The 26,888-nt window shown below is 43.8% G+C and overlaps 1 protein-coding gene across 13 annotated transcripts in view; it reads left to right on the top strand.

The window, feature by feature from the left end:
- CADPS (calcium dependent secretion activator) overlaps nt 1-26,888 on the top strand; it is a 204,682-nt gene that overhangs the window by 152,733 nt on the left and 25,061 nt on the right. For 4 of the 13 annotated variants that reach the window (XM_064432911.1, XM_064432909.1, XM_064432907.1 and 1 more), the window contains 8 exons: nt 1,822-1,978; nt 2,941-3,082; nt 9,690-9,836; nt 12,916-13,071; nt 15,829-15,976; nt 20,238-20,252; nt 21,560-21,634; nt 22,698-22,781. In XM_064432911.1, coding sequence (XP_064288981.1) covers nt 1,822-1,978; nt 2,941-3,082; nt 9,690-9,836; nt 12,916-13,071; nt 15,829-15,976; nt 20,238-20,252; nt 21,560-21,634; nt 22,698-22,781 — 924 coding nt within the window. The remainder of the gene's footprint in view (nt 1-1,821; nt 1,979-2,940; nt 3,083-9,689; nt 9,837-12,915; nt 13,072-15,828; nt 15,977-20,237; nt 20,253-21,559; nt 21,635-22,697; nt 22,782-26,888) is intronic. The other 9 variants (XM_064432918.1, XM_064432910.1, XM_064432908.1 and 6 more) reach the window with 3 other exon arrangements.

Below are 26,888 nucleotides of genomic sequence, written 5' to 3'. Positions count from 1 at the left end.
CCATACAGGCTCCCTCACCTTGGTTTTGGCTTTCCCAGAGTGACAACTCTGCGGACACCCCGGGCCACTGTCACCACTGCCACTGCACCCCTGAGCATCCCCAAGCAGGAGATGCTGCAGCAGAGCTGGGCAGCTTCCTCCACGGGCCTGGAGCTGAGCACAGTCTGCAGACAAAGGACTCTGCTGTAGCCACTTTGTCCCCATGCCGTGACCATGGGGACACTCACCTGCTAGTGCTGCTGCTTCAGGCATGGGCAGACACTGAAGCTGTGCCTTCATCTTCACCCCCATTACAGGGCAGGCCCAATCCTAAGATTAGTTTGGGGGTCATGTGGTTATTTGGTTTACATCTTGGATGTGGTCTGGGAAGAAAATGCCGAGTGCAGTGCCCAATCTATCCATGCCTTCACATGAATTTTGTATTCACTCATGGAATAATAGCAGGGCAGTATCAGTTTGCTTTATATTTTAAAGGACTGAAGGAGTTTCAATAGTTCCAAAGACCCCCTGCCATTATCACTGGCAGCTGAGAAGTTGAGCCAAAACAGAAAAAAATTATGGCAGTAACCTGTTTTGGAGGTGCTGTTCCCTCTCCATGACCAGGTGAACCAGTAGCTGGAGTTGTGCTGTGCACATCAGTGCAGTTCTTCATCAGTAAATCAAAACTGAACCCTGAGAGAGTGAAAGCCCATTCTGCTTATTTATGTCTGCTAAAACATGTAAAAAATGCCCCTCCCTGACTGGCAATTCCTCTTCAAACTGATTCCTCCATTCCCAATGTCTTCCGTTTCATCTCCGCTCTTATGCCTACCTAGAGGTTTCTTTCTCTTGCCAAGTGCCATAAAGCTGTTCCTTAGCTCCTTTAAGTCACTGAGTAATTTCCTACCACTTCAAAATGACAGCACATGGTCCTATGGACAGCTCTTCTCATATTGCATGTTCCCAGCCAGAAGTGACTACTGAACACGCATGCATGCATTTGCAGCATTCACATCTGAGCCATGTATGATGTGAATGTCACCTCAGAGAGCCCGCACAGCAAATTTTTAAGGACCCATGTGCATGAGAATGAGTTACCTCACTGATATTTTTTGGTTTTCAAGTTTAGACATATGTTTTTCCTGCCTCTGTGAAAATATAGGCTTGCTGTAGATAATTTTTTTTACCTTGGCATGTTGATAGTAGAGCTTTGTAATGGGTTCCTAATCAGTAGCATCATGAAGGTGGTAGTGTGTTAGATAACCATGTAAAATGAACAGTGCTGTAATAACTTTTACTGGTGATGTTTAAAATATATTGAAAACAGGGTGTGAATGATTTAGGACAGATTTTAATGTCTCAGGCTTCTAGTTTTTCAAGACAAATGCAAGTACTGAATCCAAGTAGAATTTAAGCTGTTGAAAAACACATCAGAAAACCCACAAGCACAGTGAAGAAACTCCCAAATTTCTGTACTTTAGAAATAAGAATTAGTTGATTTTTTCCTGATAATTAGCGTCATTAATGAAGTCATTTATTGTAAATTGAACAGATGAAACCTTCTCTGCTACATTACAGCTGCATGCCTTTACAGTGGAGCTCTGAAGAGACCCTCTACAAGAAAGCTTTGTGTTAGAACAGCAGTGCCTAATTCTGTGATTAGCACTGCCCGTGCAGGCTAGCACTCCAAAGCACTGTTCTCTTTACAATAAAGGTAGTTTCCATGAAATGCACTTTTGTTTGGATTTTTTTTTTTTTTAAGATATGTGGCCTAACATCTTTCCCCGTGCTTTATTTAGAACTAACACACATCTTTATTATCTTTTTCTGCCAACTCTGAAGGCGTTTGCTTGGTGGTCAGACCTAATGGTTGAGCACGCGGAGACCTTCCTGTCCCTGTTTGCAGTGGATATGGACGCAGCCTTAGAGGTGCAACCCCCAGACACCTGGGACAGCTTCCCGCTCTTTCAGCTCATTAACGATTCCCTCCGTAGTGACTGTATGTATTCTGCATTCTGATCGTTTCCTTTGCCGTGGGCAGCTCAGGTTACTGATAATGCTTTCAGCCTCTCCTTACTGCACAGAGAACTGAGATGGGTAGAGATTTACAAACTCATTTAGCACCAGCTTGATTTTATTCTGTTGCCACTAGAAAAAAAAGCACACCCCTTAAATCACTGCAGTCAAAGGTGGGAAGTTGAATTTTGTTTTGCTTCATCTTCTCAAGTCTCTTGGTAATGGCTGCCTGATAAGCAGGGAATTAGGTACTCTATATCTGTCATTAAATGTGTGTATTTTTTTATATATGTGTACTGCTTTTATTTAGCATGGAGTAAGCCGGTCCTTGCTTTAAGATTTTGTTGAAGGGAGGAAAATGAAAATAGGAGCAGGAGTAGTTCATAAGAATAGTGCTTTGTGAAATAAGACAATTCTCTGAAACACTTGGGCCCATGCTTTCAAAACCCATGTGTGGATTTGACACTTTCCTGGGTAGTCCAACCCTTCCTGGGGAGCTGGTGGCAAAATTGGCATTGTCTTAGCTAGGTCCTGGACCAGGACCCCAGCTAGCTTTCTAAGACTATGTGAAAAAAGCCAGGGACTCACCCTTAGAAAGCAAGTTCCAGCATCATGCTGCTGAGTAACCAAAGAATAAATTATTCTCCCACTTGCTAAAGCCATAATGTTTGCCGTGCTGTGTTTCTTACACTGGTTTTATTCACAGGAAGTGATAATGTATTTGTAAGTTTTACATTAATGGAAAAGAAGGTTCATTGTCTGTTTATTTGTTTGGAGTAAGAAGTCATTCCTGCTGTCTGTGTCATGAACTCTGGCTCCTGTTATGTTCTTGAAGTTTTCCTGTTCACTGACAAATTCATTGTTTGATGAAGTGCCACACTGTGGTTTGTTACAGAGGTTGTAGTAACAGTAGTGTCTTACTATACTTTTATTTATCTATTCTAGATAATTTGTGCAATGGAAAATTCCACAAACACCTCCAAGACCTGTTTGCTCCACTTGTTGTTAGATATGTCGATCTGATGGAGTCCTCAATTGCACAGTCAATTCACAGGGGCTTTGAGCGGGAGTCATGGGAGCCAGTAAAGTAAGGAAACCTCCTTTGATACAATCGGAATTTGGGTGCAAATGGATGGAGATTCGTATAGAGGTGAATTAGCAAACGTTAGACTAGACATGCAGAAAATGCTTTAAACGTTCTAGTTTAATGCTATAAATAGGAGGCCTGATCTCTTCAGGATTTTCAGGTTAATGAGGGAAATGGTATTGGCTTTTTGAAATGCATCACTGCCTCAGTTTTGAACCGTGTGTCTTTGAACAGGGAAGCATGAAAATGGGAAAACCTTCTTAACTGCCACGGCTTTTTGGAACCCATTCTAAAAGGCCTTTTCCTATGCTGCTTTTGAACTCACATAGCTCCTTTTCAGAACAAAAAAATCTTGCTTCACTGTGTTCAGTTCCAGTCCTATAACCCCTGTGAGTCATTGCTGTATTTATTCTCAACACTCATTTTTTCCACCCACCCTGTGGGGGGGATAGTGCAGTGTGTGCCACTGGAATCAGCCCCATGGCTGGTGGCTGCACATGTCCCCATGTCCAGGGCAGCTCTGCCAGTCCCAGCTACTCTGCCTGTAGGATTAGATGTGCAGAAACCAAAGTGAGACACGGGCAAGATAACTCAAACATAATCATTTCTTACATTTGGAAGGCTAGGAGTTTACCAGCAAGAAATTGGGAGCCTGAGAAAAACCCAAATTGAACTCAAGAGCTGGTGAATGATAAAAATGTGACATGTGCTTTGGATTACTGTTGTTATTTCACAGGTTTTGAAGCATTGCTGAACCCTGTCATGCTTGCTCTATAAAGCCAAGTCAGATCCTACAAAGGGAAATAGCTGACTTTTCCTTCTAATAAAGATACTAAAAGAGAAAGATGGACCTTTTGCAAGCAACATGAGTCTGGCAGTGCCTCAGACCAGGAACTGGGACCAGGTGACCTCTGGAGAGTCTCTTTTCCTTGCTTTTTTTGTCATTCTCTAGGGAAAGTGAAATGGCACAGCGCTCTCAGAGGTTGCTGTATAAAAGAACGTGTGGTCTTTCAGGGCTTTTCACACCAAATATGTTCCGTTTACAAGGAAAAGAGATTTTGTTCAGCAGCCAGCCTCCCATATGCAACCTGGAGTCTGAGTACCCAGGTTTTTTCCTTTCTTTCTTGTGCATCCTCAGCATCCGTAAGGATTCTGCCTGCCAAATCTCGGGCTTTTTCTTGACACCTGATCATCCCCTCTGTTTTGAGTGGGGTTAAGTGGCTGGCATTCAGGAGCCTCTCTCACTTTCCATTTGCCGTCTTTGGTCTGCAGGCTAACAGGATTAAAGATCCTAAAAAATCTTGTTTCAAATAAGCAGATGTGACCCAGAAAACATACAAGAAATAGATCTTTCGAGTAGGAGAATGCCATTTTTACAGCCACTCCTTCAAGCAGAATTGCACTTCGAAGTTAGCATTAACTTCAGTTTCAGAGCTCTGCTTTGGTAAAAAATATGTATTTCCTTGTCTGTTATGAAACAGAGGCAGTTAACACTGCGTACCTGTCCACCTGGGTCAAGCACTCAATAAACAAATCATTCTGCTTTTTTTTTCTTTTATCAGAAGCTGTCATCTTTTTGCTTTTTAATGACTTCAAGGAGTTAACTATAGATGTCCATAAGTACTTGGATGTGCTACTTGCCTGTCAAAATGCTTTGTCCCTGGGTATGCCAGCATCTATCATTTCCAAGTTATCTGATAGTTATAAAAGATCTTTTCTTAGTTCTCTTGTGATGGTTATTCCCTTCTGGAGTTCCAGTTACAGTGTGCTTTGAGCATTGCATCTCCAAGCAAAAGCTCAGGATGGACTCTTTCTCTTACAGACTTGGGTATTTAAAAGATTTCTTCCAGCAGGAAAGTGGGTGCTTTCCTTGAGAAGCTTCTGTCCATCTGGTGCAAAGATGCACCATGGGTTTTTTTTCACGTGTTGATATTTTGTTCTTATGTCTCGCACACAAAAGTGTGAGTTGCAAACTCTGGCTCAACGTGATGTGGCCCGGTGAAGGGAGGCACCAGTGAGTGCCAGAGGGTGGCACATACAGTGCAAAGGAAAAGAGGAGTGTCATTCCTAGGATCTTATGACATTTTTCATGTGCTGTTCAGAACGAAATGTTAAGGCATCTTCATCTTTGCCTCCTGGGCAGACCACCTGCTCCTCTTTGTCTGATCGACAGGGAACTTGCAGAAAAATTCAGGTTAGAGACTTATTCTGTTTGATTTGCCCTCCTGTATCTGCTCTCTTCTCACCCCACATGTCCATACTGTAGCACAGTTGAATTTGTGGCCATGGATTCTCAAATAGTTTGGAGCAACCAATTCCCAACCAAATTGTGACCTTCTATTGACACCTCTCCAGCAGAGCTTTTTTGGAAATCAGGAACACTGCAGAGTGTTCTTCCACAGCTTTCCTGTGCTTTGGAGATAGACCTTCAAGTCAGCCAGCAAAGACAGATCATGAAAGCTGGCCGTTCCAGCAAGCTGGTTGTTGTCCTGGATCTCTACAGTGCATTATGAGAAGGAAATTTCATTATCTCCTGTTAACCAAGAAATTATTCCACAACACAGAATCTTTTGAAAGGGTTTCTCTGTACTTGTGTTTGCAGTCAAGGCTGAAATATGTAGCCCTCCATAACCTGACCAGATGGCAGTTTGCAAGCATGTATTTCTTCTATTTTCATTGCTGAATACTCTGCACCTTATGCTCTGAGGAGTTAGGTATAGAAATCACAGTGAGAGAGATACTGTTAAGTATTGAAAAAAATGGTGGGGGGAAAGCATGGACGTTATGTGCTCATGAGGGCTCTGTAATCTGCCTCTGCAGAGCTGCTGAATTTGCAGGGGGTCCGTGCCCTATAGCTAGAGCAGCTGGTGCGCTTGTATGAATCCACGCAGAGAAATGTGGAACACTTGTCCTTCGCACAGTCATCCAAGTATGCAGGATGCAGAGTAGGTCTGTTCTCTGGTGAGTTGAGAGGTCTTGGAAAAGTAGGGTTTGCAATGGGTTTTTTTCATGCTAGCTTCTCGGAGAGTGCTGATTTATCTCGCAGCCAGCTGACACGTATGTGTGTGTGTCTCTGTGTGTGTGTCTGTGTTGAAAGATCTTTTTGAGCAAATGCTAAGCTCATGCAATGACAACCAATTTCAATGGCTTGACTAGAACGTTACTCATTGACCCAGGGCTCTCTCTACCGCTCTGTAGTCCTGGCTTTAGCATCTATTAATTGCTCACTAACCCTTTGCAAACTATTTATAAAATGTATCATTAATATAAATGTCAGAACTTGAACAATATGATTATACTAATCATTTTATAAGGTTGTACAACTACAGAATGATAGTGAAAAACGTTTCCCCTTAAAAGAAGCACCGCTGTAGTGAAAGTGAGTATTTTTGTTACTATTCTTGGTGTCAGTCACAGGAAGAGCACAGATTTGACTGCCTACTTCACTATCAAGCTCTTTGCTTCACATCAAGGCTTTTGTGAAAAGATTTGCTCCTGAGCCTCGACAGTGAGGTTGCAAGTGTTTATAGTGATGGAAGAGACAGGCATTTGCCTCTTCCATCACTAAATCATTTCAGGCATCCTGTAGGAACTGAGCATTTCGGTGTGGCCGAGGGTCTCATTCAGCTCTATTCTGAACCCAGGAGACAGCTCAGTAAAAATACTGTGATTTTTCTGCCCTCCTCTCACTGCTAGGGCAGCTCTAGAGGAGCAGCCGCGGTGCAGCTGGACGCGTTCCATCCGGTGCCGCGGTGCAGTGTGAGCACTGCAGGTTGTGCAGGGGGACACTGCCAGCCTGCTTGCACTGAGAATTTCCCAGCAGACAGTCCAGGTGAGGGCATTTCCACGGCTCACACACACAAACAGGGCTGGAGCAGAAGACACCAGGAAAACAAGCAGTGCAGCTCCAGAGCGTGTCTCTCATCAAACGTATCGGGATCCAGTCCTGAAGCTGAGTCGTCTTAAATCAGACAGCCCTCATCTTGTTGATGCAAATGCCCACATTCCCTGCCTGATGGCTGAGGTTATATTTAGCCATCTATATTAAATAGGCATGGCTGGCTTCTAGAAACAGTTTCTCATCTTGGACCTGTAGTTTTATGGTCTGAACAATTGCAGGCTTCATGGAACATTTGTTGGTAATATTAATCATTTTTTAGAGGTCTTACTGCAACTGTTAGTCAGATAATTAGATCAGTTGAACCTGAAAAACTGTGCATGTCAATTCAGGAGAATATTTTTTTACATTAGTTACTGTATGTTAAGATAATATACTCCATTATTTTGCTGTTTTGTTTTGTTTTAAAAGTACTAACTTATTCTTGTAACATATTCTTGCATCAGCAAAATAATGTGTTGTATAAAAGAAATATGTTTCCGTGTGAATATAGTATACTGTTTACTCTAGAAGTCATTTTATTAATACAGTGTTTTTATTAATATAACACTGTCACTTCTTGAATTTTAATATTAAAACCAAAGGTCCTCTGATTTATGTATTTACCATCTGGCTAAGTTATTTAAGTTGCTGTTCCTTATACATTTATATGTTGTCCACCTCTTGCTATTTCTTTATTTATTCCATATCAGTATCTAACCACATGCACTGCCATTTCTGAAGATTTAACACTCTCTCAATCACTATGTAGTCTATGTCTCATTCAATAGTCATATCATCTTAGCAGCAGATACAGTATGAATGGAAACAATGGACAGCTTGGTGACAGTAGTGAATTCTCCTGTTTGCCTGAAAAAGAGAACACACAGATAGCAGGAAGTTAAATCTACTTAGAATCATAGAAATAATTAGAAATTAGAGCATAGTCGGGGTTTTTTTCACTAGGAAAAACTTTGATTTGTGATTTTCCTCCCAAGCAAGGGATTTTATTCACAAAGAATGAAGTCTGTTCCCTAACATTCACCAGCAATGACAAGCTGAGCTCTTGCAGAGATGTGGTTCACATCATCTCTTGCATTAGGAAACATTTATTCAGGCAGCTCAATTCCATTACTTTGGGGGTTGATATATAAAAGTTGCAGTAAGAAATGAAGTGCTAAATATGTCTCAGGGAAGTTACTAAGATTTTAATATGCCTTGAAAGACATAGTGTATAATTTGATAGTTTCACAGGAATCCAGACAATGCTGTCTGTAAAGTAACTCATTTAATCCAGGGAAATGGGAGAGACCTGCAAAGGTGGCATATCCTGATGCAGTCTCAGAGCAGGCAAGTTTGGATGCTGAAGCAGTGCCTGTGTGCATCAACAGAAAAGCTTTCAGTAGCTTCAGCAGTGCAGGGTGAAGCTGAAATCCTGAACTTCTAATTCCATTTTCACGGAGTCCAAGTAACAATCTGGTGAAACCAGTGTCAAAGCATCTGGTTTTGTTCCTCATAGGGACTGTAAAACCACCTGTGAGTTGTGTACCAGGGCTCAGACAGTGTTTCTGGGAGAGGGCAGAAATAAGGCATTTTTCTGAAACTGGCCTCTCTTCTGAGAGCCAGGTAATATGTGAGTTGGGTAATTGAGTTCTGTGTTTGCTGATTCCCAGATCTCCTGATGTTTTCATTTTGCATGTAGAATATAACTGTGATGAGATACTCATTAAAACAGAATTAGACCAATTACAACATCTAGAGACCTGGTACAATGAAATATGTTGGGATGGATTCCAAACTTTGGGCATGCAGTGCTGTTACATGCACCTTATTCCAGGAGAGAACCTTGCATTAAATCAATACAGCTGTCCACTTTTTAAAGTTCTCTATTTGTATAACAGTTACACGTCTGAAAATACTGATTGAAGTCATGATGCCCAAGTAGACATGCTTCATATCACCTTTGAATCTCTTAATCACCTCATGGCCCACTGCCAGCCATGAAACAGCCGCATACTAGTCCTGGATTCATTTTCAAAGTGCAGTTTATGCACAGTGCACAAATAGTGAGGCTGGGCAATCCTTTGTTTTGCACCCAGGAATTCAAGAGAGGATCAGGGCACAGTCTTCACAGAGGAAGAACCTTGTAGTTCACTGTTTCGTCACTCCAGATTAGCCCATCTTTAATTGTGGAGGGTCTAAGACAGAGAGGTTTTGCAGCAAAATTGCAACTCCATTGAGCTTGGTGGTGAGAAAATCTCTTATGGCTGCAATTCCAGACTCTCTCTTTATTATTTCATATTCCAGTCCCTTAACAGATCTCGTAGTTTAGCACTTCCATTGAGCCTGTGTGTGTAAGAACTGAGACTCTTCCTTAAAAGAGATTTTTTGGAAGAAAAGCTGCTCTCTGCACTTTGAAATGGTATCAGAACTTGAAGGTGCAGTTATTTTCACAGGTGTTTAAGTTCTCTGTCAACTTTTCCCTTTGAGATTCTTCTTTTCATTCTGGTTTGCTCCTTTTTTTTAAGGAATTTGAATTTTATAGCAGACTGAAAACACAGTACATTTAAGCTTTCATACTCATGCTTCTTTCTGAAATGTTTTGCTTTAGTTTTTTAACTGTCCTCATGCTGTGAACTTTGCAGATTTGTTTCTGAGTGTCATGTGCTTCTGCTACATCGGCATTGTCACTGTTATGGTATTTTTTCTTTCTGTCTGTTTCTTCCACAGGAGTTTAACAAGTAATCTGCCCAATGTGAATCTACCAAATGTGAATCTCCCTAAAGTACCAAATCTACCAGTTAACATCCCACTAGGCATCCCACAAATGCCTAGCTTTTCTGCACCGTCATGGATGGCTGCTATTTATGATTCTGAGTGTGTATTCAGTTCAAATTAGATCTCATTTAAATTTAAAGTAATCTTGGCATGGATATGTATTGTTTGTTTCTGTGCATTACATAAAACTTTAAAGAGTGATACAGTTAATTAGATGTTTTCTGAATGAGACACTAGTGAATTTCTGGCATGTGTATTTTGAGGGTTTTTTTGTATAAACCTTGAAAATTTGTCTCAACTCCCACTGAGAGTTTGAGCAAGTATCTTGCTTTACAAAATAGCTGTCAACAATGGGGTATGGTCTGAATAACATACAAACCACAGAACTCACAATGTGACATTATGTGTCTCAGCAAAGAGTTTTGTCCAAAAGAGAAGATGAACCAATTTCAATGCCAGTCAACCAATTTCTGTGGACCAGATGTAGATCTAAAAATGAATTTTATTTAATGCAAGCTCTGCATTTCCCAGATAATTTTTTTCTTGACTTTGGTGAAGCAGTCTAAGAAAGAGGAGCACCCTTTAACAGTTTTTATTCATGTTAGGGGATGCCCCAGAGAGCAATTAAAGCTCCATAACCTTCATTACTGCCCAAATAATGCCATGACCTACTAAAGAAAGAGATTTTTAATGTGAGTTTTAGATTATGGCTTGGAAAATAGTGTCAAAGCACTCGCTCTCTAGGAGCCTTGAGCTCTGTGCTCCCAGCTTGCTGCCTGAATGTCCCAGGGTGTGTGTGTGAAGCTGAGGGAGAACATACCACAAATTCTCAGCACAGATTAGGCAAGTTCTCTTATAGGAGATTTCTCACTGAGCAGTGTGGAGGGTGGTACCCAGTGGGCTCAACCCAAATCTCATCATTTGAGGTAGCTCATCTCCCAAGATGCCCTATCATGGGAACTGTTATTTGTCCATTTTCCTTTGAAGTCCCAGAGAGTTATTTAGGGCTGGCATAGGGTGGTCTCAGTCTGCACTGTGGTGCTTTTCCTCTCTCCTCTCACTTAATAGATAAAACTGAAGAACTCACCCCAGAATCTTCTTTTTACTGAAACACCCTCTATTACATCTACACCTGGAGTCCACCAGAATGCCTCTGCCATTAGTCTGGCACAGGCAGGATTGCAGAGCACTGGTAATGAATGAAAGTAAAGAAAACACTGATGTGAGATCTTTTTAAATAGATTTAAAACCTTTTAAAATATTAGCATGGTTGTTTATGTTTCAAAGCCATACAACTCATATTCATGCTAAGATAGTTATTTTAAAGGCTAGCTTAGGCAGTTGTCTGTAAAGAATACTTGAAAGTTTTAATCTTGCTCTGTGCATGCTTTGTGGTATTGCCCTTGAAAAGATAAGAATCATGTAATGACAGAAAATTGGATAATCCCTCTGGAAATGCTTGAGCATCAATGGTATATTGCAAGCTGCCGGCGTGATTAGAGTAATTGTGGTGCTCACAAGCAAAATACGAACAGTGCGTTTTGGAAATGAATATACTATATTGTTTACTTGGATGGAGCCCTAATCAAAAGTGAGAAAAAGACTGAGAATAATTCTTCAAAAATTTTGAAACCAAATGGATGTCATAATATTGCTGTAGTAAATACCAATTATTGTATTTGTACACATTAAAGCACTTAAAATGTAAATCAATGCAGTTCCAAAACTGGGTTTAGACTGTTAAAGCTTGCTTACACCCAAGCACAGGTTTGAACTAAAAACTCTTGGTAGATGAATATGTGAGACTGTTGTCCAAATTGGTCCCCTGGCAAAAGCAAATGCCTGATTCTTTATCTTTTCATCTCCCTGGTTCCCTTTTACTCACCCTTCCCCTCCATCAAGGACATGTTACCTGTTGCTTAGTGTCAGATACGTTTCTCCTACAACCAAGACTATTCATTCTTTATCTTGTTGACTCTGCTAGCCCAGGCTCCCTCAGGACCCCTCTGGCATGTTGGGACTACAGTTCTCACCTGGGAGTAGCCCTGTTTGCATTAGTTCCCAGCTCCTCTAGCATTAACTCAATGCAGCTGGCATCTGTCACAATAGAAACACCCTCCCTCATCTGTTTCTATAGATGATGTCAGCACAAGTGGTAATGCATGGTGTGTTAAATATCTTATAAATTACTGTGTTAGCATTAGTGGTATGCGAGGAGGGGGTTGAAACTCTTGAAGCTCCCTTGGTAATTGTTCTGGAAAAAAAAAAAGTGAGGGAGAAGAAGAGAGGGAGAGAAAAGGGTTATAGATGCATAAATTTCTGTGCACAAACAGAGTGCAATCCAGTCCTGTATTTTTATTCTGTAAGTGGAGGTTTGAGATATAATTATACTGTGAAAAGAGCTGGTGTAGCTACACACTGCAGGACTAAAGACTTCCATCTGGGCAGGGGTGTGGGTACAAGAATATATGCTTGGGAAAGAAATTGAGAATTTTGTGGCAGACCAAAGTTGTTGCAAAATAAATTTTAAAAAATGTAAATTTGTTGTCCTGTAATTGCCTTTGCAAAGAAAAAGGTGCAGCAGTAAATCCTGCCGAAACTCCTGGATATGAGATGTACCCTTAGCTCAATTGACTTACCCCAATTTTTTTTCAGCTGTTCAAGAGATAAAGTGTGTCCTCGCTCACCACTTGTTAGCACTGTCCCTTACCTGGAAACGGGGCCACACTGGGGGACAAGACAAACTCAAGATATAATTTGGAGGGGGGAGAATTGCATGAAACCCTAAATCTTAATAACTACATACAGCCTAGTATGGCAGTTATTATTGATCAAGGATTTTCTCCCACAATTCCTGGCCTTAATTCTTAATAATCACATACTTTAATGTGGTTATTAACTAAGGCTGATTTTTACCATACACACGTTCTTCCCGTTAATGTGTGTAACTCATGATGTTGTCTTACTCATCTGGTCTGGAAAGTTTTGTGGGTGATGACAGCAAGGTAGATTAGGCAACTGTATGGTAAAACTCAAAATCCTGATGGTGGAGATGGCCAACGTTGTCCTGTGTATGAAACTGCTGTCTGCCTTACACTTGTTGCAGGAATGGTCTCCACATCAGGTTGCCAAGACCCTGATGCCACTTCTGACTTTTGTTCTCATTTTGCCCTGCCAGCAATGGATCAGGCACCTCAGAAGATATGTTCTGGAAACTTGATGCCCTACAGACCTTCATTCGGGATTTGCACTGGCCTGAGGAGGAGTTTGGGAAGCACTTGGAGCAGCGCTTGAAGCTCATGGCGAGTGACATGATCGAGTCCTGTGTGAAAAGGTGGGTGCCCACGAGGGAGCCTGGCATGTTTCTCACAAGAGCTCACAGGATGCAAAGCTATTCCACCTTAAAACTGGAATTCACCCCATTGCTGTGAATTGTGGACTCTCCCAAGCAGGCACTTGTCTGTTGAGACTGAGTGCTTATTCATAATAAGTCAATAAATCACCCATTCTTCTGGGCTTTGTAGGTAATTACTTATTTTCAGTGCCACACGTGAGGTCAGATCTTTGTAAATGCAGGTTGGTGTGATGATGCTGACTGCTAACGGCATAGCCATAAGAAAGATCCCAGCACCCACCTAAAAAGCACAGATACATGAAAAAAAAAAAAAAACAAGAAAAAAATTCTTTTAAAAGTGGGATAGTGTGTTGCTTGGCACACAGGTTTCACGTCTGCCGTTGATTGGAAAAGCTGTTGTATCATCAGCCACATTATAGCATAGTTACCTGCAGATCTTCCAAAACAGAGATATCTTTAAGCAACTTTTAGACATACTGGCAGCTGTCATTTTGAAAGCAAAATATTGAAGTTAAATTTCCAACTTTTCCACTGCAATTTATGTCCATTTGCATCAGAGATAATGAGGCAAGAAGAAAAAACTAACTTGGTATTTCGTTGTGCAAGAATTCATAGACAAAGAGATGAACCAGAGAAAAAATGGATGCCAAATATAGCCAATACATGCTAATATTAACTGCAGTGTGTGATGTGGCTGTTCTGTCCCACACTTTCCTGGCCACTCTGCAAGTGTGAGTGTGGCATTTATTTTCAGTACAATCCTCACTAGCCTGGATGTGCAGTGTCAGCACAGGGGAAGGCACATTCAATCCCTGAGATGCAGGCAGGAAGGCAGATAGCTTGAGGCTTGTTCTCTCACCATTCTGGAATAAACCCTAGTGCATTTCAAGTGCAATGAGATGTATTGCATTTAGTGTCTTTGACATAGAGCAATTTGTTGCAGCAGCCTATCTTTGGTCTTGTGTCTGGCACAAACATTGAGTTTTGTCAGGCTGTCCTTTAGGAGAAAACCCAGTGCTGGAGCTCTGCTCTCTGCTCTGCTCCAGCACCACCAGCAAAACTTATTTTCTCTTTTTTCCTCTTGGAATTAAGGCTGTCCCTACAGCACAGTTATAGCTGCAATGATCTGTAAAAATCAGAACAAGTTAGCTCAGCTGAGATAACTGGGAAAAATAAGCAAATTTCCAGGTGCATCTAAAGAAGAGCTTGTGTGCCTGGAAGCCAGGTGGTTTCTTTCCCTGATTTGCCTCAACCTTTCTACAAATGTATTGCCCCTCTGTAAAAACCTGGCCCAGCTTGTATTGGTACAACTATATATAATGGTTGTGAGCATAAGTAAGTAGGAACATGCCCCTTTCCATGAGGAGATGGAAAATCCCAGTCTCCTTGGGTCCTTTCAGTAATTATCAACATTCTAGTCCCCGAGTCCAGGCTAAATCTGGCACTGGTAATTAAATCAGTTCAAATGCCATTGCTGATGTAAACCAATATGCTGCCTTCCCTATTTATATCACCTGCAAACAGGGCCTGGCTAAGGTTTCTTTAGCAATTTCAGTTTGACACAACATTTTTCTTCGCGTCTGTCTCTGAACTGTTGGATCCATGGAGGAGCCACCCTGCCTTCCGCACTGGGTTGTATTTCGGGGCTGTCAGGAAAGCAGCCCTTGCAAGGAAGGCCTGTTCACTAATAAATCCAGGCAGAAGGACCTACATACCAGCTCAGATCTGGTCCCCAGAACGGGAGCTTCACATTCGTAAATGAGTTTTCATTTGCATAACCCTTGGGGGATTATTAAAGTTCAGAATTATTCCTGAGCTGCAGCTGATATTATTTGTTATTTCTAAATTGATGCTCCTATGTTAATTTATTGGCAGATTCTGTGTGATGTGATAATTGTGCTGTGTTAGGTTAGATTAGTGAAATACCTCTGGAATATGAAGAGGGGCTCTGAAAAAGGCAAGGCAATGCCCACCACACTGGAAAGCTTTCCCTTGTTAGACTCACAAATGTCTTGGTATTTAAAAGATGACACAGGATCAGATTTTGTAGTTTTTAGCCTAACAAAGGTTTTGGTGTATCATAGTTTGTTACTGCCAGGGGTGCCAGATTTGATCTCAGTGAAACCTCAGGAGAATGGGGAGGTGTGTGATGCAGGTGTGTGCATTTGCACATGCCTGTGCCTGTGCATACTTTGCAGATATATTCTGGTGAATGTTTGTGGTGCAGGGAAACCACTTCTGTGAACTTACAAGACAATTAAGAACTTCCAGCAAGCAAATACTATAAATCACTGTAAATGCAATGATCTAGCAGTGTCAGTCAAGCAATGAAGGAGTTTCTGTTATTTGTAGTTGATATCAGGGAGCAATAGGAGCTTCCTTTGGTGCAGCAGGGTGTGGTTATCAATCAGCTAATGCAACCAAATTAAAGGTGTGCATTGCCACTGCTGTTTGTAACATCATCACACTGTTTATCAAACATAAGAGAGTCACAGTTTCCCTGAAACTGCTGAACACTTTATAAATAGTCTGTATTCTGGAAAGGGGGTTTCTTTTTAAACAGGAAAATCATTTTTAGAAAAAAAACATTTGTAACAATGGCTCTATGGCACTCCCAGCAGCATTCAGCTTTCTGGCTCTCAAACTCCTCTCAGTATTGTTTCAAGTTATTATTATTATTATTGGCTTAGTATGTTTAAAAGCAACTGAAACATCTTCTTCTACTTTCCTTCACAGAACAAGGATTGCATTTGAAGTAAAACTGCAGAAAACCAGCCGATCAACAGATTTCCGAGTCCCTCAATCAATATGCACCATGTTTAATGTCATGGTGGATGCCAAAGCTCAGTCTACAAAGCTTTGCAGTATGGAAATGGGCCAAGAGGTAAAAATGCAGGTTCTTCCTTTCACAGCTTTTAAAGGCAATGTCATGAAATTTCCTGTCTCCTGTTGTGCTCGTTTCAGAGACGTTGTATCGTTTGTGGATTTAGCCTTCCATAGAGAGTGTGCAGATGAATGTACAGGGGGTTGCTCTCAAATCTAATGAATAGAAACATTCGGAATCCCTGTCACTTAGGAGTGGCTTTTTGCAAGGACTGTGGTATGCATACGGTATCTCTCAAGCTTGGTTGTTGCATGATGACCATATAAATTGAGTCATTAACTGCACCTTGGAGCCAGGTGTCAGCAACACACTTTCTGTGTATGGCTATTTTCTGTAGACAAACATAAGGAAAACAGAACTGCCAAGTTGTTGCTGTGATGCATGTAAGGGAAAAAAAAACCCAAACCACAAAAATAAAGAACTTCCAAAAGTAGATTGAAATTCCGGCTGCTTTGCCTTCCTCGAGTACTGGCTGTAATCAGCACACTTGATCATTCTGGATTTCCAGGTTCATAATGACTCAAGTTCCCAAATAACAATCCTGTTTTAATTAATTGCTGATTTTTATTTTCTTCTGAAGCCATAGTTGCAGGTTGAAGTTTCTGTGAATTGACCTATGAATTAGAAAGACATGGCAAATTGGAATGAATTAAATGCATCAGAATGCTCATTTTGCTCCAGTGACTTCAAGCCAAATTGAATATTCATATACCAGTCTAGAATAAATTCACAAATACTGTTTGGCTCACCTAGTCCGCTGCTTGTCAGCATTTCCTAGATAAGCCTTTTCACTACAGCTTTCCATGGTCAGATTTTGCAGTGAATCATTGCTAGTTGTTCCTGTGTTTTTTCAGTTGTTCACTTCAATTTGTTCCTCTGAAAGAACTTGCTCCAAAGGCTGCTGGATGTAGCAGGGCTCTCTGCCCTGATGTCAGTGGTGTTTGGATCAGATTCAGCTGTTCTTTTTATTTTTCTTATACATATTTCAGTTCTGACATTTTATTTGTAACATGCACCTTGTAAGAAATTTCATACTGCCCATCATCAGGTCTTCCCTTGTCCTCCAGATCAACTGGAGCAGATCTTGAGTGGGCTTTTGTTGTCCAGGCCTGGACATGAACTTCTCTACCATTTTCTGTTCCATATTCATACCCATGTGTCTCCCCAAATCCCTCAGCCTGCAGCTGCTGCAGCATCTACCCTGTCAGCTGCAAAGGTTCGTGTTTGTGATGTTTCCCACTGCAAACCAGGATCAAACCCTTATACTGGCACAGTCCCTGGGGACAGGGAGATTTTGGAGATCATGAAGACAGAGGAGGCATTCATTAAACTGTCAGGTTAAGCATTCAGATGGCCCAAGACTGATCACATCAGTGCTGTGCCTGGGTATCGTGTGCCCAGGCACTCACTGCATCTTTCCATGCTGATTTATGATGCTGCCTGTTTCTTCCAAATCCTGAGCATCAGTCCCACTGCAGGTTCAGCCTGACTCAGACTGCAGGAGACAGGGGAGGAGGTGGCTGTGTGGTTCCTCCTGGGCTGCAGCCAGGATCAGCTGCAAATCTGCCTGGGCCACTTCCAGGAGGTGTTTGGTGCAGCAGCACCGAGACGGCCGAATCCCTGTGGCAAGCAGCAGTTGCTGGGACGTGAGGTTTTTAACAGATAGCTAAACTAATGGTACCTGTAAAGCAGACATAAATTGTTGGTGCATAGGTTACCATTTAGGGCTGCAGTATTTTATACACCCTCCCTTTTTCTTTTTTTTTTCTTTTAAGTAGTGTTACTACCTCCCCCTCCATTCACTCGTGCCACTCTGTGTTTTGGCTATCTCCATCTCCTCTTCTTGAAGCTGTCTAAACCTGTGTGCCAAGATGGTCAGGCAGAGGGGGGTAAAAATTCCCATATATTTCTGTCAGTATAACCTGGGAGGAGGACAAAATGGCACCCTGCCTCTTCCAGTGCCACTAGAAATTATGAGACAGTCTGATATGCAGCAGAGGCATGGGAACCTGGGTTTCCAGCCTGTGTCCTTCTCAGAAATATGGGGAGTTGGGTCTGTGCCTCATTGAGTCCCTCTGTCCCTCCATCTCTGGTGTGTAGCAGCTGCACAGGTCAGCAAGGGGAGGAAGGAACAGACAGTGAGGGACAGAAACTCACTGATGGGACCATCCATCAGTGCCCCAGCTGGCACATGGCTCCTCCAGCCCGTGTCCCTGTGCAGACAGTTTAACAATAGCAAAAAGGGCTCACATTGCCCACCACAGAGCTCAGGCAAGGCCTTTGGCCCAGACCTAACCAGAGATGACATTTTTGTTAGAAACAAACCACTTATTTTTCTGGCAGTTCAATCTGTATTTGAGGAGAGACTCTCAGCACCTTCCTTGCCTAGACCTGACCTTGCTCTGTGGGTTCCCTCCCACCCCAAAGGCCTTCCCTTTCACTCTACCTTCAGCCACACTCACTTTAGCAAATACTTGAATGCGTTTTGCGAGCATTACCCTGTGAAACAAACACCCATCATTTCATTCCATTTCCTTGTCTCTAAAGGCAGCTGTTAAAACATTTGGTAAACATACTTTACCATCTTAAATATTTATTTTTCCTCTGAATTTTTAATACATCTAAGGGGATAAATGTATGTATTAAATGTTTCTCAGTTGGTCTAGTATGTTTCTATTTAATATCTAAGGTCAGATGGTCCTTAGAGAAATACAACATACACACAATCTGTTACATGACAAGGCAAGATACTCATCACATAAAGTCAAGTTGAATCATTGTAGTGCACTGATTATGGATTGTAATAATTGAGCTAATAGAAAGCTATGATGAACTTGATCGAGAGTGGGGGCTATGCTGGGTACAGCAAACCAGCTCTGCGATCTTTAACCCTGAGTGTTTCCATGAGGAATGTAGAAGGAGCTGTTGGAATTGCTGGTTTTGCGAGCCAGGCATCTGTAGCAGCACCAGGCGCTCGCTTTCCAAACCGCCGCCGTCTCTGACCCTGTCCTGGCCGAGGCTCCCCCTCCTGAGGTGGAGCTGGGGCTGTGGCACTGGTGGCACTGGTGGCACAGGGTGCACATGGCTGTGGCTGCCTGGGGCAGGCCCTGTCCTGCATGGTCACTGCCAGGGCACCGGGCTCACCCTGCCCTGGGGATTGCGGCTGCGATGGGAATGAGCGCTCAGGGTTCTGCTACACCACCTTGGTGCATGCACAGGCTCCTGTCCTGCTCTCAGAGCTGTGGTTTTATTCCATTGGGGCTCTTATTTGCTTTTGAAACAAGCTTGTTATTGAACATGCATCAGTCAGTGCATTTCACAGTGAATTGCTTTGCACATAGCTAGTCATGATTGAATTCAAACTCATGACTTACATGATGAAAGGAGTTAGCTGAATACTTGTTTGCAAAGTTTTACACACACAGAAAATGCAGTTGCAGAAGGAAAACATGATGGGAGAGACACCCCAATATATGCACAACCCCTTCTCCATTTCCCTTAGGAAGTCCTGGCTGTGTCTGCCAAGCACATCAGCAGCTTCTACCTGTACCAAGCTGTTACAGGTCCCTGTCACCCCACAGCTTCATTCTAGCTGTGCTGGGAAAGGCCAGGTCAATCCTGGGAGCTGATAAGGCCTAGCTCTGCATTAAAGATCAATCATAACTATGATCCCGTAAGGGACTTGTGTATGTCTTGACCTGCAAAGCAGGACATGGAATGGGAGCTGCCAATGCAAGTATCACCCGCTTGTTCGTGTATGTTTTCCCCCGCGTGGGCCCAGCAGATCGCAGCCTGTGGCGTGGCGGTGCCGGTTTGTCCCCGTGTCCAGGTGAGGCTCTGAGTGCCCCCAGCCAGGCCTCGGGCTGGGCCGTGCTGTGCCATGCCCCCTGCCCTGGCCCTGCCGCCCCGGTGAGGGCTGTGCGGCTGCCCCGAGGCTGAACCCTGCCTGTCGACAGCCGGTTCCCTTCCTCTCCGGAGCCAAACAAAACCTAAGAGAGCGCCAGGTGTCAGCTACAATCCGGTCCCTTCCCGCTGTTTTACTGCCACCAAATCCTACAGGTAGCGATCTCTGGTATTTCAGCGAAAGGAGGTTTTGACCCCATTTCATTTTCCATTGCTTATTGTTTCTGTGCATGATGCTGCTGTTCTCATACGTCTCTTTTTTTAAAAGATTTTGGTTTATTTATTGTTTATCTTCATATGTTCTTTTTCCTGTCTTTTGCACTTTCCTCTTTATTTCTGTCCCCAATCATCTGAAAAGTTTGCAAAAGAGTGGGTAAGTGTGTCCTACTTTTATTTTCTTTTTCCCAAATTCCTATATTAATGTTACTGCCGTAGAAAAAATCCCCAAACTGTAGAGCAGTTCAGAGTACCGATCAGACACTGAGACCAGCAGCTAGCATTTGTAAAGCCCTCACAGTCTTCCTTCCCAAAGTCTGATTAGTATTTAAAGCAGATTTGTCTCTTTCAATGTGATTTGATGTTAACATTTTAAAACAATATTAATGCCAAGTGGTAATGAATATAGTGACTAGCACCAGTGCTTGAAATGTTTGACTGAAAAATCAAATGTTTTGTGTTGGAAAGCAGTCATAATCAGTATTTTCTCAGTCCATTGAAAATAAGAATATACTGTATGTTTTCACTAATTAAATCTTGTATTGGAAACAGGTCTTTTCTAAATTAGTAGAAGACTGTATTTTAGTACCTATTCTAGCCATATTGCAGCTGATTGCATCAGAGCTCCCAAGCTAAGCAAGGTTTGGCATGTGCAGAAATTGGGTTGGAGACTCAGAAACGCTGGTGCTGCAGGCACAGGCCTTGGTCAGCCAGTGCTGAGCTACTGCCACGGGATCTGCCATTGCCTGGGGCTCAGGGCTGCACTGCCTGCTGGCTTTTACATGGGACAAAAAGGCTCCTACTGGTTTGTTGGGTGGTTTCTAAATCTATCTCACGGTACAAAGCAGCAAAGCATTGGAACGAGTGCTTAACTTGAGCCATGTGCCTGCTGAGCCCAGGGTAACACAGGTTCAGCTGCTTTGCTGCAGTAGGAGGGAAGGGTGCTGCACCATTCCCAGTGGTTGAGCCCTCTGCAAGCTCTCCTGGAGCAGCACATCCTCCCCATTGCCATGCCAAGGGCTGGGTGGTTTGTGGTGCCCTTGGAAGGGGCTGCCTGTTCCCCTCCAGCAGCAGGTGTATCCCACTGCCTGCTGCAATCCATGTGCCAGGACAGGATGATGCCCACAGAAGTGGAGCAGTCAGAATCTCTAGGAGCACTGGGTGCTGTTCTCACAGGGATGGTAGAGCCTCCCCTCCACGCATGGCTCCCAGAGCTGCGGGCACACAGGGCAGGGTTTGCCCATGCTTCAAAACTGATGCAGGATTCTCCTGAATTCAAGGTCTCTCCTACAACTGTAAGTAGCCACTGGCCACTGCAGTGGGGCCCAGGGTAATAAGCTGCATAATTATTTGGTTTAATACTATTTATTTTGGCTTACCAAGGGAAGAGACTGACAAGTGTAGAGCTGTTGGCTGTGATCAATGCTAATATTTTCCTCCCCCTCTCCTTTTATTTTTCTTTAGCACCAGTACCATTCAAAAATAGATGAACTAATTGAGGAAACCGTCAAAGAAATGATAACACTCCTAGTGGCAAAGGTAACCCTCGGCTTCAGGTGAAGTGATTCACTGTTAACGTTGCATCTTTAATATGTGCATTTCCATTAAAATGTGACACATTAGGATGTTGAATTGGCTTCTTGTTTCTCGCAGGCAGGATCATACATCTCCCAGTCCTTTCATGGTGACTCTTTGTTGATGATGACCTGCATGAGATGTAGTACTCTGCTAGCAGGATTGCCATACTGGGCCAGAAGTGGCTTTAAGGAATGGCTGTTAGGTTAATGGGGTAACGCCCCATGGTCAGCGTCACCCCACGGCTCTGGGGTAGCTGCAGTCAGGGGGTGGCACTGCTAAATGCTGCTGCAGAGTCATTGGGGTGGCATGCAGAGGTGGCCACCACTCCTACGCATGAGGTTGTGTGGACAAAATAGCTCATCTTGTGCAAGATCACCATATGCTCTTCTAAGAAATTAATTTAGAGATGACAGTAGTGGGAAATACATTCCAAAATGTCAGGTTTAATTGTTTGGAAATTGTTTTTCATCGGAGTCAGCTTCTGTAGCTTAGCTGCCAGCATTCCCCTTGGGTGGTTGTGTAGGTCTGCTAACACGGAGGGGAATTGGTATGTAAGGAGAAAGATGGTGGGGTGTGTTTTCCTCTAGTTTCAAACTTTCTGAGAACAAGTCATCCCTATTATACAGTGGAGACCTTTAAACATAATCCGCCAACATATGCCAGTTCAATTCTCTGCAAGAATACCCAGCTAGCTGCGTGCTTGCCACTGCATACTGGGAGCAGGAACCACAGCCTTCCCCATCCAGGGAGGCTCTGCTGGATTCCCCACACACACACTGCACCCACCTCCTGTCCCCTGCACCACCCAGGACACTGAGGGGTGATTCCCAGTCACCAAGAGGTGCACCACAGCACCCAAAAGGAAGCACTCCTTTATCCCCACTCCCTGCCCACTGTGCTCAGGGAGAGGTGGTCCTTTCCTTTGGCAATGCTGAGAGGTCCACTGGCTCCTTTAAAGATGATGCAGATTTTTACACCCTTGTTGAACTATTAAAAATAATTGCAGTATTTTTTGTCTTTGTAGTTTGTCACCATTTTGGAAGGAGTCTTGGCCAAACTGTCTAGATATGATGAAGGGACTTTGTTTTCTTCATTCCTGTCATTTACTGTAAGTACAGATTATATTTCCTTTCTTTTTCTTTTTTTTTTCCTCTTTTTTTCCTGAGTTGTAACGTCCTGCTGTCCCAGGACTAGATCAGCTACCTAATAATTCTTCCATTCTGTGGTGTTTGATCACTGTAAGTCCCACATGAATAGATAACCTGTATGCAGATATACAGTACATAAACATTCAGGATGCACAGAGAAAAGCCATCTCCATCCATCCTTCAGCTTGGTGAAGTTTATTCTGTAGAGGATGTATATGAAGATGAAAAAAAGCATTGCACAGTACAGCAATTAGCTTCATTGCCACTTCACATGACAGGTGTGTTCCTCTCAGTCTTCTGGCCATAACAATGACCATTAAATAATAAATAGCAAAATAAGGGAGATCTAGGGAGTGACTATGTGTTTCTAAAAGAGAGCAAGGTAGGGGAAATGCCATGAGGTCATGAAGCACAAGGTGCTTCTATTGCCATATTTCTCCATTACACTGAGGAACCAATTCACAGCTTACCACATATTTCCTAGCAAGGTATAGGACCAGACCAATATCTGTGCAAAACTGGCCTCAGTATCCAGAAATGGTTTAACAATCAGAGCTGTATTCCAGAAAAGTGTTGTGACAGCTTCTTAGGATGAACACATGGCAGCTGATTTCCAAAGGTCTTCTGAAAATGCATGTGCCAGAAAGTTTACAGGAGTGTCTCTGTGCAAGCAGGACTTCACTTCTCTCAGCTCACTTGTGCACATGAATGCCTGTGGCTGAGCTGCTTGGAAAGTTGTGTTCACATTTCACACCCTGGTCCTGTTCTTCATGTGCAGCCTCTCCTGCACTGACTTGTTCACAGAGACTGGGCAAGAGGCAGAAGGCACTGCTCTGCAAACTGGGAAGGCTTTCCAAAATCTCATTTTGGAGTTGTCTTAGTTCCTTGCAAATGTCTGCTGTTTGCTACTCTTGGGCCCTTTTGCTGAGTTTGAGGCAGTTTGTAGGATCCATCTGGAAATGGAGATGGATTTAGGAAGGCTTAACAGCAGAGGCAAGAAACTGCTCTTGGCAGCTTTGTGTACACAGTCTGGCAGCTTATCTGAACCACCGTGGGGTTCAAACTAAGCATTCTGCCTTTTCAGGTGTGCTGGAGGCACTTTGTTCTTCAGAGAAGACAGAAAGGGAGGGTGTTCCATTCACTGTCCCGCAGTGCAGCTCTTCTCCCTGGATAAACCCAGTGTGGTTATAGCTCCAGGACTGTGCTCACCCATGCTTGAGGGGATGCAGGGTACGGCTTGGGCTGGATACCTGGATACCTCCCCTCATTCCAGTGCTGTGGAGGGTTAGGAAATGCTTGTGTGCCAGCAGCAGAGGATGTGGAGGCGGCAGCTTTCCAGGCATCGGAAGTACCAGCATCAGCCCGTGTAGACAGTGTAATGTGCAGCCCTTCCTTCCCCGTGAATCCAAGCTGTTCCTCGGTTGGTGCTGCACTGCTCCCACCACATCCTACTGTTTACACTGCCGAGTGCTGCTCCCTTTGATTGCTGAGCAAAGCCCTGGCTGCACCTGGGCTCTGGGCACCTGTCAGGACCAGCACGTGGGTGCACAGGGTTCAGGCATCCTCTCTGCTGCTCCTTGCACACTTAGTGACACTTAACTGCCCCAGCAGCAGCAAAACAGGCTGTCCCACTCCAACAGCCCCACAGCCTTCAAACATGGTCCCAAAGCCTGGATTTCATTAGTTTTCAGTCAGGAAGGGATGTGTATCCAAATAGCTGCTGTGCATGGTGTGTGCATGTCTCCAGGAAAGTGTTGGTCCCTCGCCCACAGCAAGTGGGCTGGGTACATGGCAGAAGAGCAGGATTGCTCCTTCCTGACAAAGGGACGTCTCTCGCTTTGGCCCCCATATTTGCTGGGAGCCACTGGGAGAGGAGGCTGAGGAGCAGCCCTGACCCCTTTGGCACTGGGCTTAGCAAGTCTCCTCTCCCTGCAGTAGTAATGTGACTTGCTGTGTTTAGTCTTTGCAGTGATAAATACAGAATCTCTCTCTTGTTACAGCATGCTTGCACCACCTCCCACGTTTTCCCTGTCTGAACAAATACAACAAAGTGTGATGGTCCAAGCCACCGAGCTCCAGAAAGCATTAGTCTCCCACCCCCTTCCACCAACTTCTTTCATCGCGTGTTTTCCAGGCGCTCTGCAAGTGACATGTACTCGGGGGTCTTGTGACAGACAGTTTTATCACCTAGTAGGATATCCTCATTTCCAATTCTTGCCTCGAAATTCAAGATAAAATTAATGCATCTGTTGTCCTAATAAATTCTCACTAGCCACTTCCCCTTGCAGAGCACTTTGAGAGGAAAACACCCTTCTAAATTTGGCCAGACTTTTTTTTTTCTGTTTGTTGCTACATTTGAGTGCATCTTGGCGGCAGCAGCCCAGGCCCTGGCTGTGTGTCTGCATGTGCAGATCCACTGACTCACAAGAATGCCAGCTGCTAAAATTCCCTGTAATCTGTATGGCCTCTGCAGGCAGAGCATTACACCTGTGGTAATTATAGCCAAAAACTCCATGCTACCCAAGGGAGACAGAAGTAAAAGATCTTATTTTTGTTCTGTGCAAAATTTGTATGGTAAACTGAGATGTTTCATGGCAAAGTCACATACTTTGTGAAAAACGGCAGCCTAGCAAAAATCACACAACATCCGGCAGTTTGGAAATTTCACTAAATGTAGCCAAATCTGACTTTAAAGAAAAACAAGTAATTATTCTGATTAAAGGAGAGTGGGCAGAAGAAGCAGCTCAGTTTTTTTGTGGGTGGAGGGAGGAGATCGCAGGAAGCTGAGTTATTCTTGTCGCCTCTTGGCTGTGGAGAAGGTAGTTTGAAAGTGGCGCTAAGCTGGACCCAAGAGTGCTAAATCCACACACAGCTGGCAGGTTTGCCTCTGCCTGGCTTCATGCTCCCTGTGATATTTGAAGATACAGGTATAGCCCTCAGGAAGGACCCCAGCTTGAGTTCTGCAGGCTGTTGAGCCACATCATTTTCCAGGCTTTCCTCCTGGTTGTTGGGCTTTGCTGCTCAAAAACTGCTGGTTTGGTGCTCGCATGGGCACCCTGCCTGTGTGGGTGTGCCATGACTGCCTGCTCTCCTGGAGCTGCATCCACTGGATGGGCTCCAGCTGCCTTCACGCACGGAGGCTGAGGCTCCTCCGCTCCCGTTCCACAGGAGCAAGGGATAGCGCTTCACCACCTCCCAGGAAAGTTGTGAGGATAAATGCAGAGACAGGGCAAGGTGTCCAGCCAGCTGGCTGGAAACAGGAATACCTGGAGACAAGACAAGTGTTTGCTCTGGTGCTGATTTTGCTGTCTCCTTCATAAACTCACATGCTGGGACGTGCCCCGTCCCCCTGCAGCCTCTCCAGCAGGCAGACCCGGGGTCACACCGCAGCAGCAGGCACTCGGTGCCCTCCTCCTGCCCTTCCCTCTGTTCTTGCCCCCCGGCTCGGCAGCCTGGGCGCTGCCAATGCTCGCCGCGTTCACCTCGGCAATTACCACCAGTCTGGTCTTTTGTATCGCCTCATTGTGCTTAATTATGCACCCCCCACACACACCATATGAGTGCTTCCACCCACTCTCACATTCTGTCTCACACATACATTCATTCTCTCATTCGGGACACATAATTTATTCATCCCAAGATGCAACTGTGTGCGTGTTATATTTAGGCTGTTTTAATGGTAGCTTTAGAAATATTTAAAAGCAGGTGAGCTTTTACACCCAAACAAAGATGGCCGGCAACGCTTACCCTAATTAAAAGCAGAAGCGTTGTGGAAAATCCCAGCCATACTCTTTCTAGACACTGTGCCTTATGCTACAGTGGGAAAAAGGTCTCTGTGGCCAGCTGGGCACTGCTCAGTTGGAAGAGTTGGCCCTGACGTCAGGGGCCACCCCGCCTCCCGTGCCAGGCAACGTGCACCCTGCTGCAGGGAAAATCACAGGCAAAGTCAGTTTGGGGTCTTGCAGATCACACCAGCTTGTGATGACACCACAGTGTCCATCTCTAATGCCCTCCCTCCAACAGCATCTTCTAAAAAGGGAGGAAGATGAGGGGAAAATGAGGTATCT

This window comes from Passer domesticus, chromosome 9 (assembly GCF_036417665.1).
Source record: "Passer domesticus isolate bPasDom1 chromosome 9, bPasDom1.hap1, whole genome shotgun sequence".
Lineage (NCBI taxonomy): Eukaryota > Metazoa > Chordata > Aves > Passeriformes > Passeridae > Passer > Passer domesticus.
Note: the sequence above shows the minus strand (reverse complement) of the source record. Positions and strands in the feature narration are given on the sequence as shown.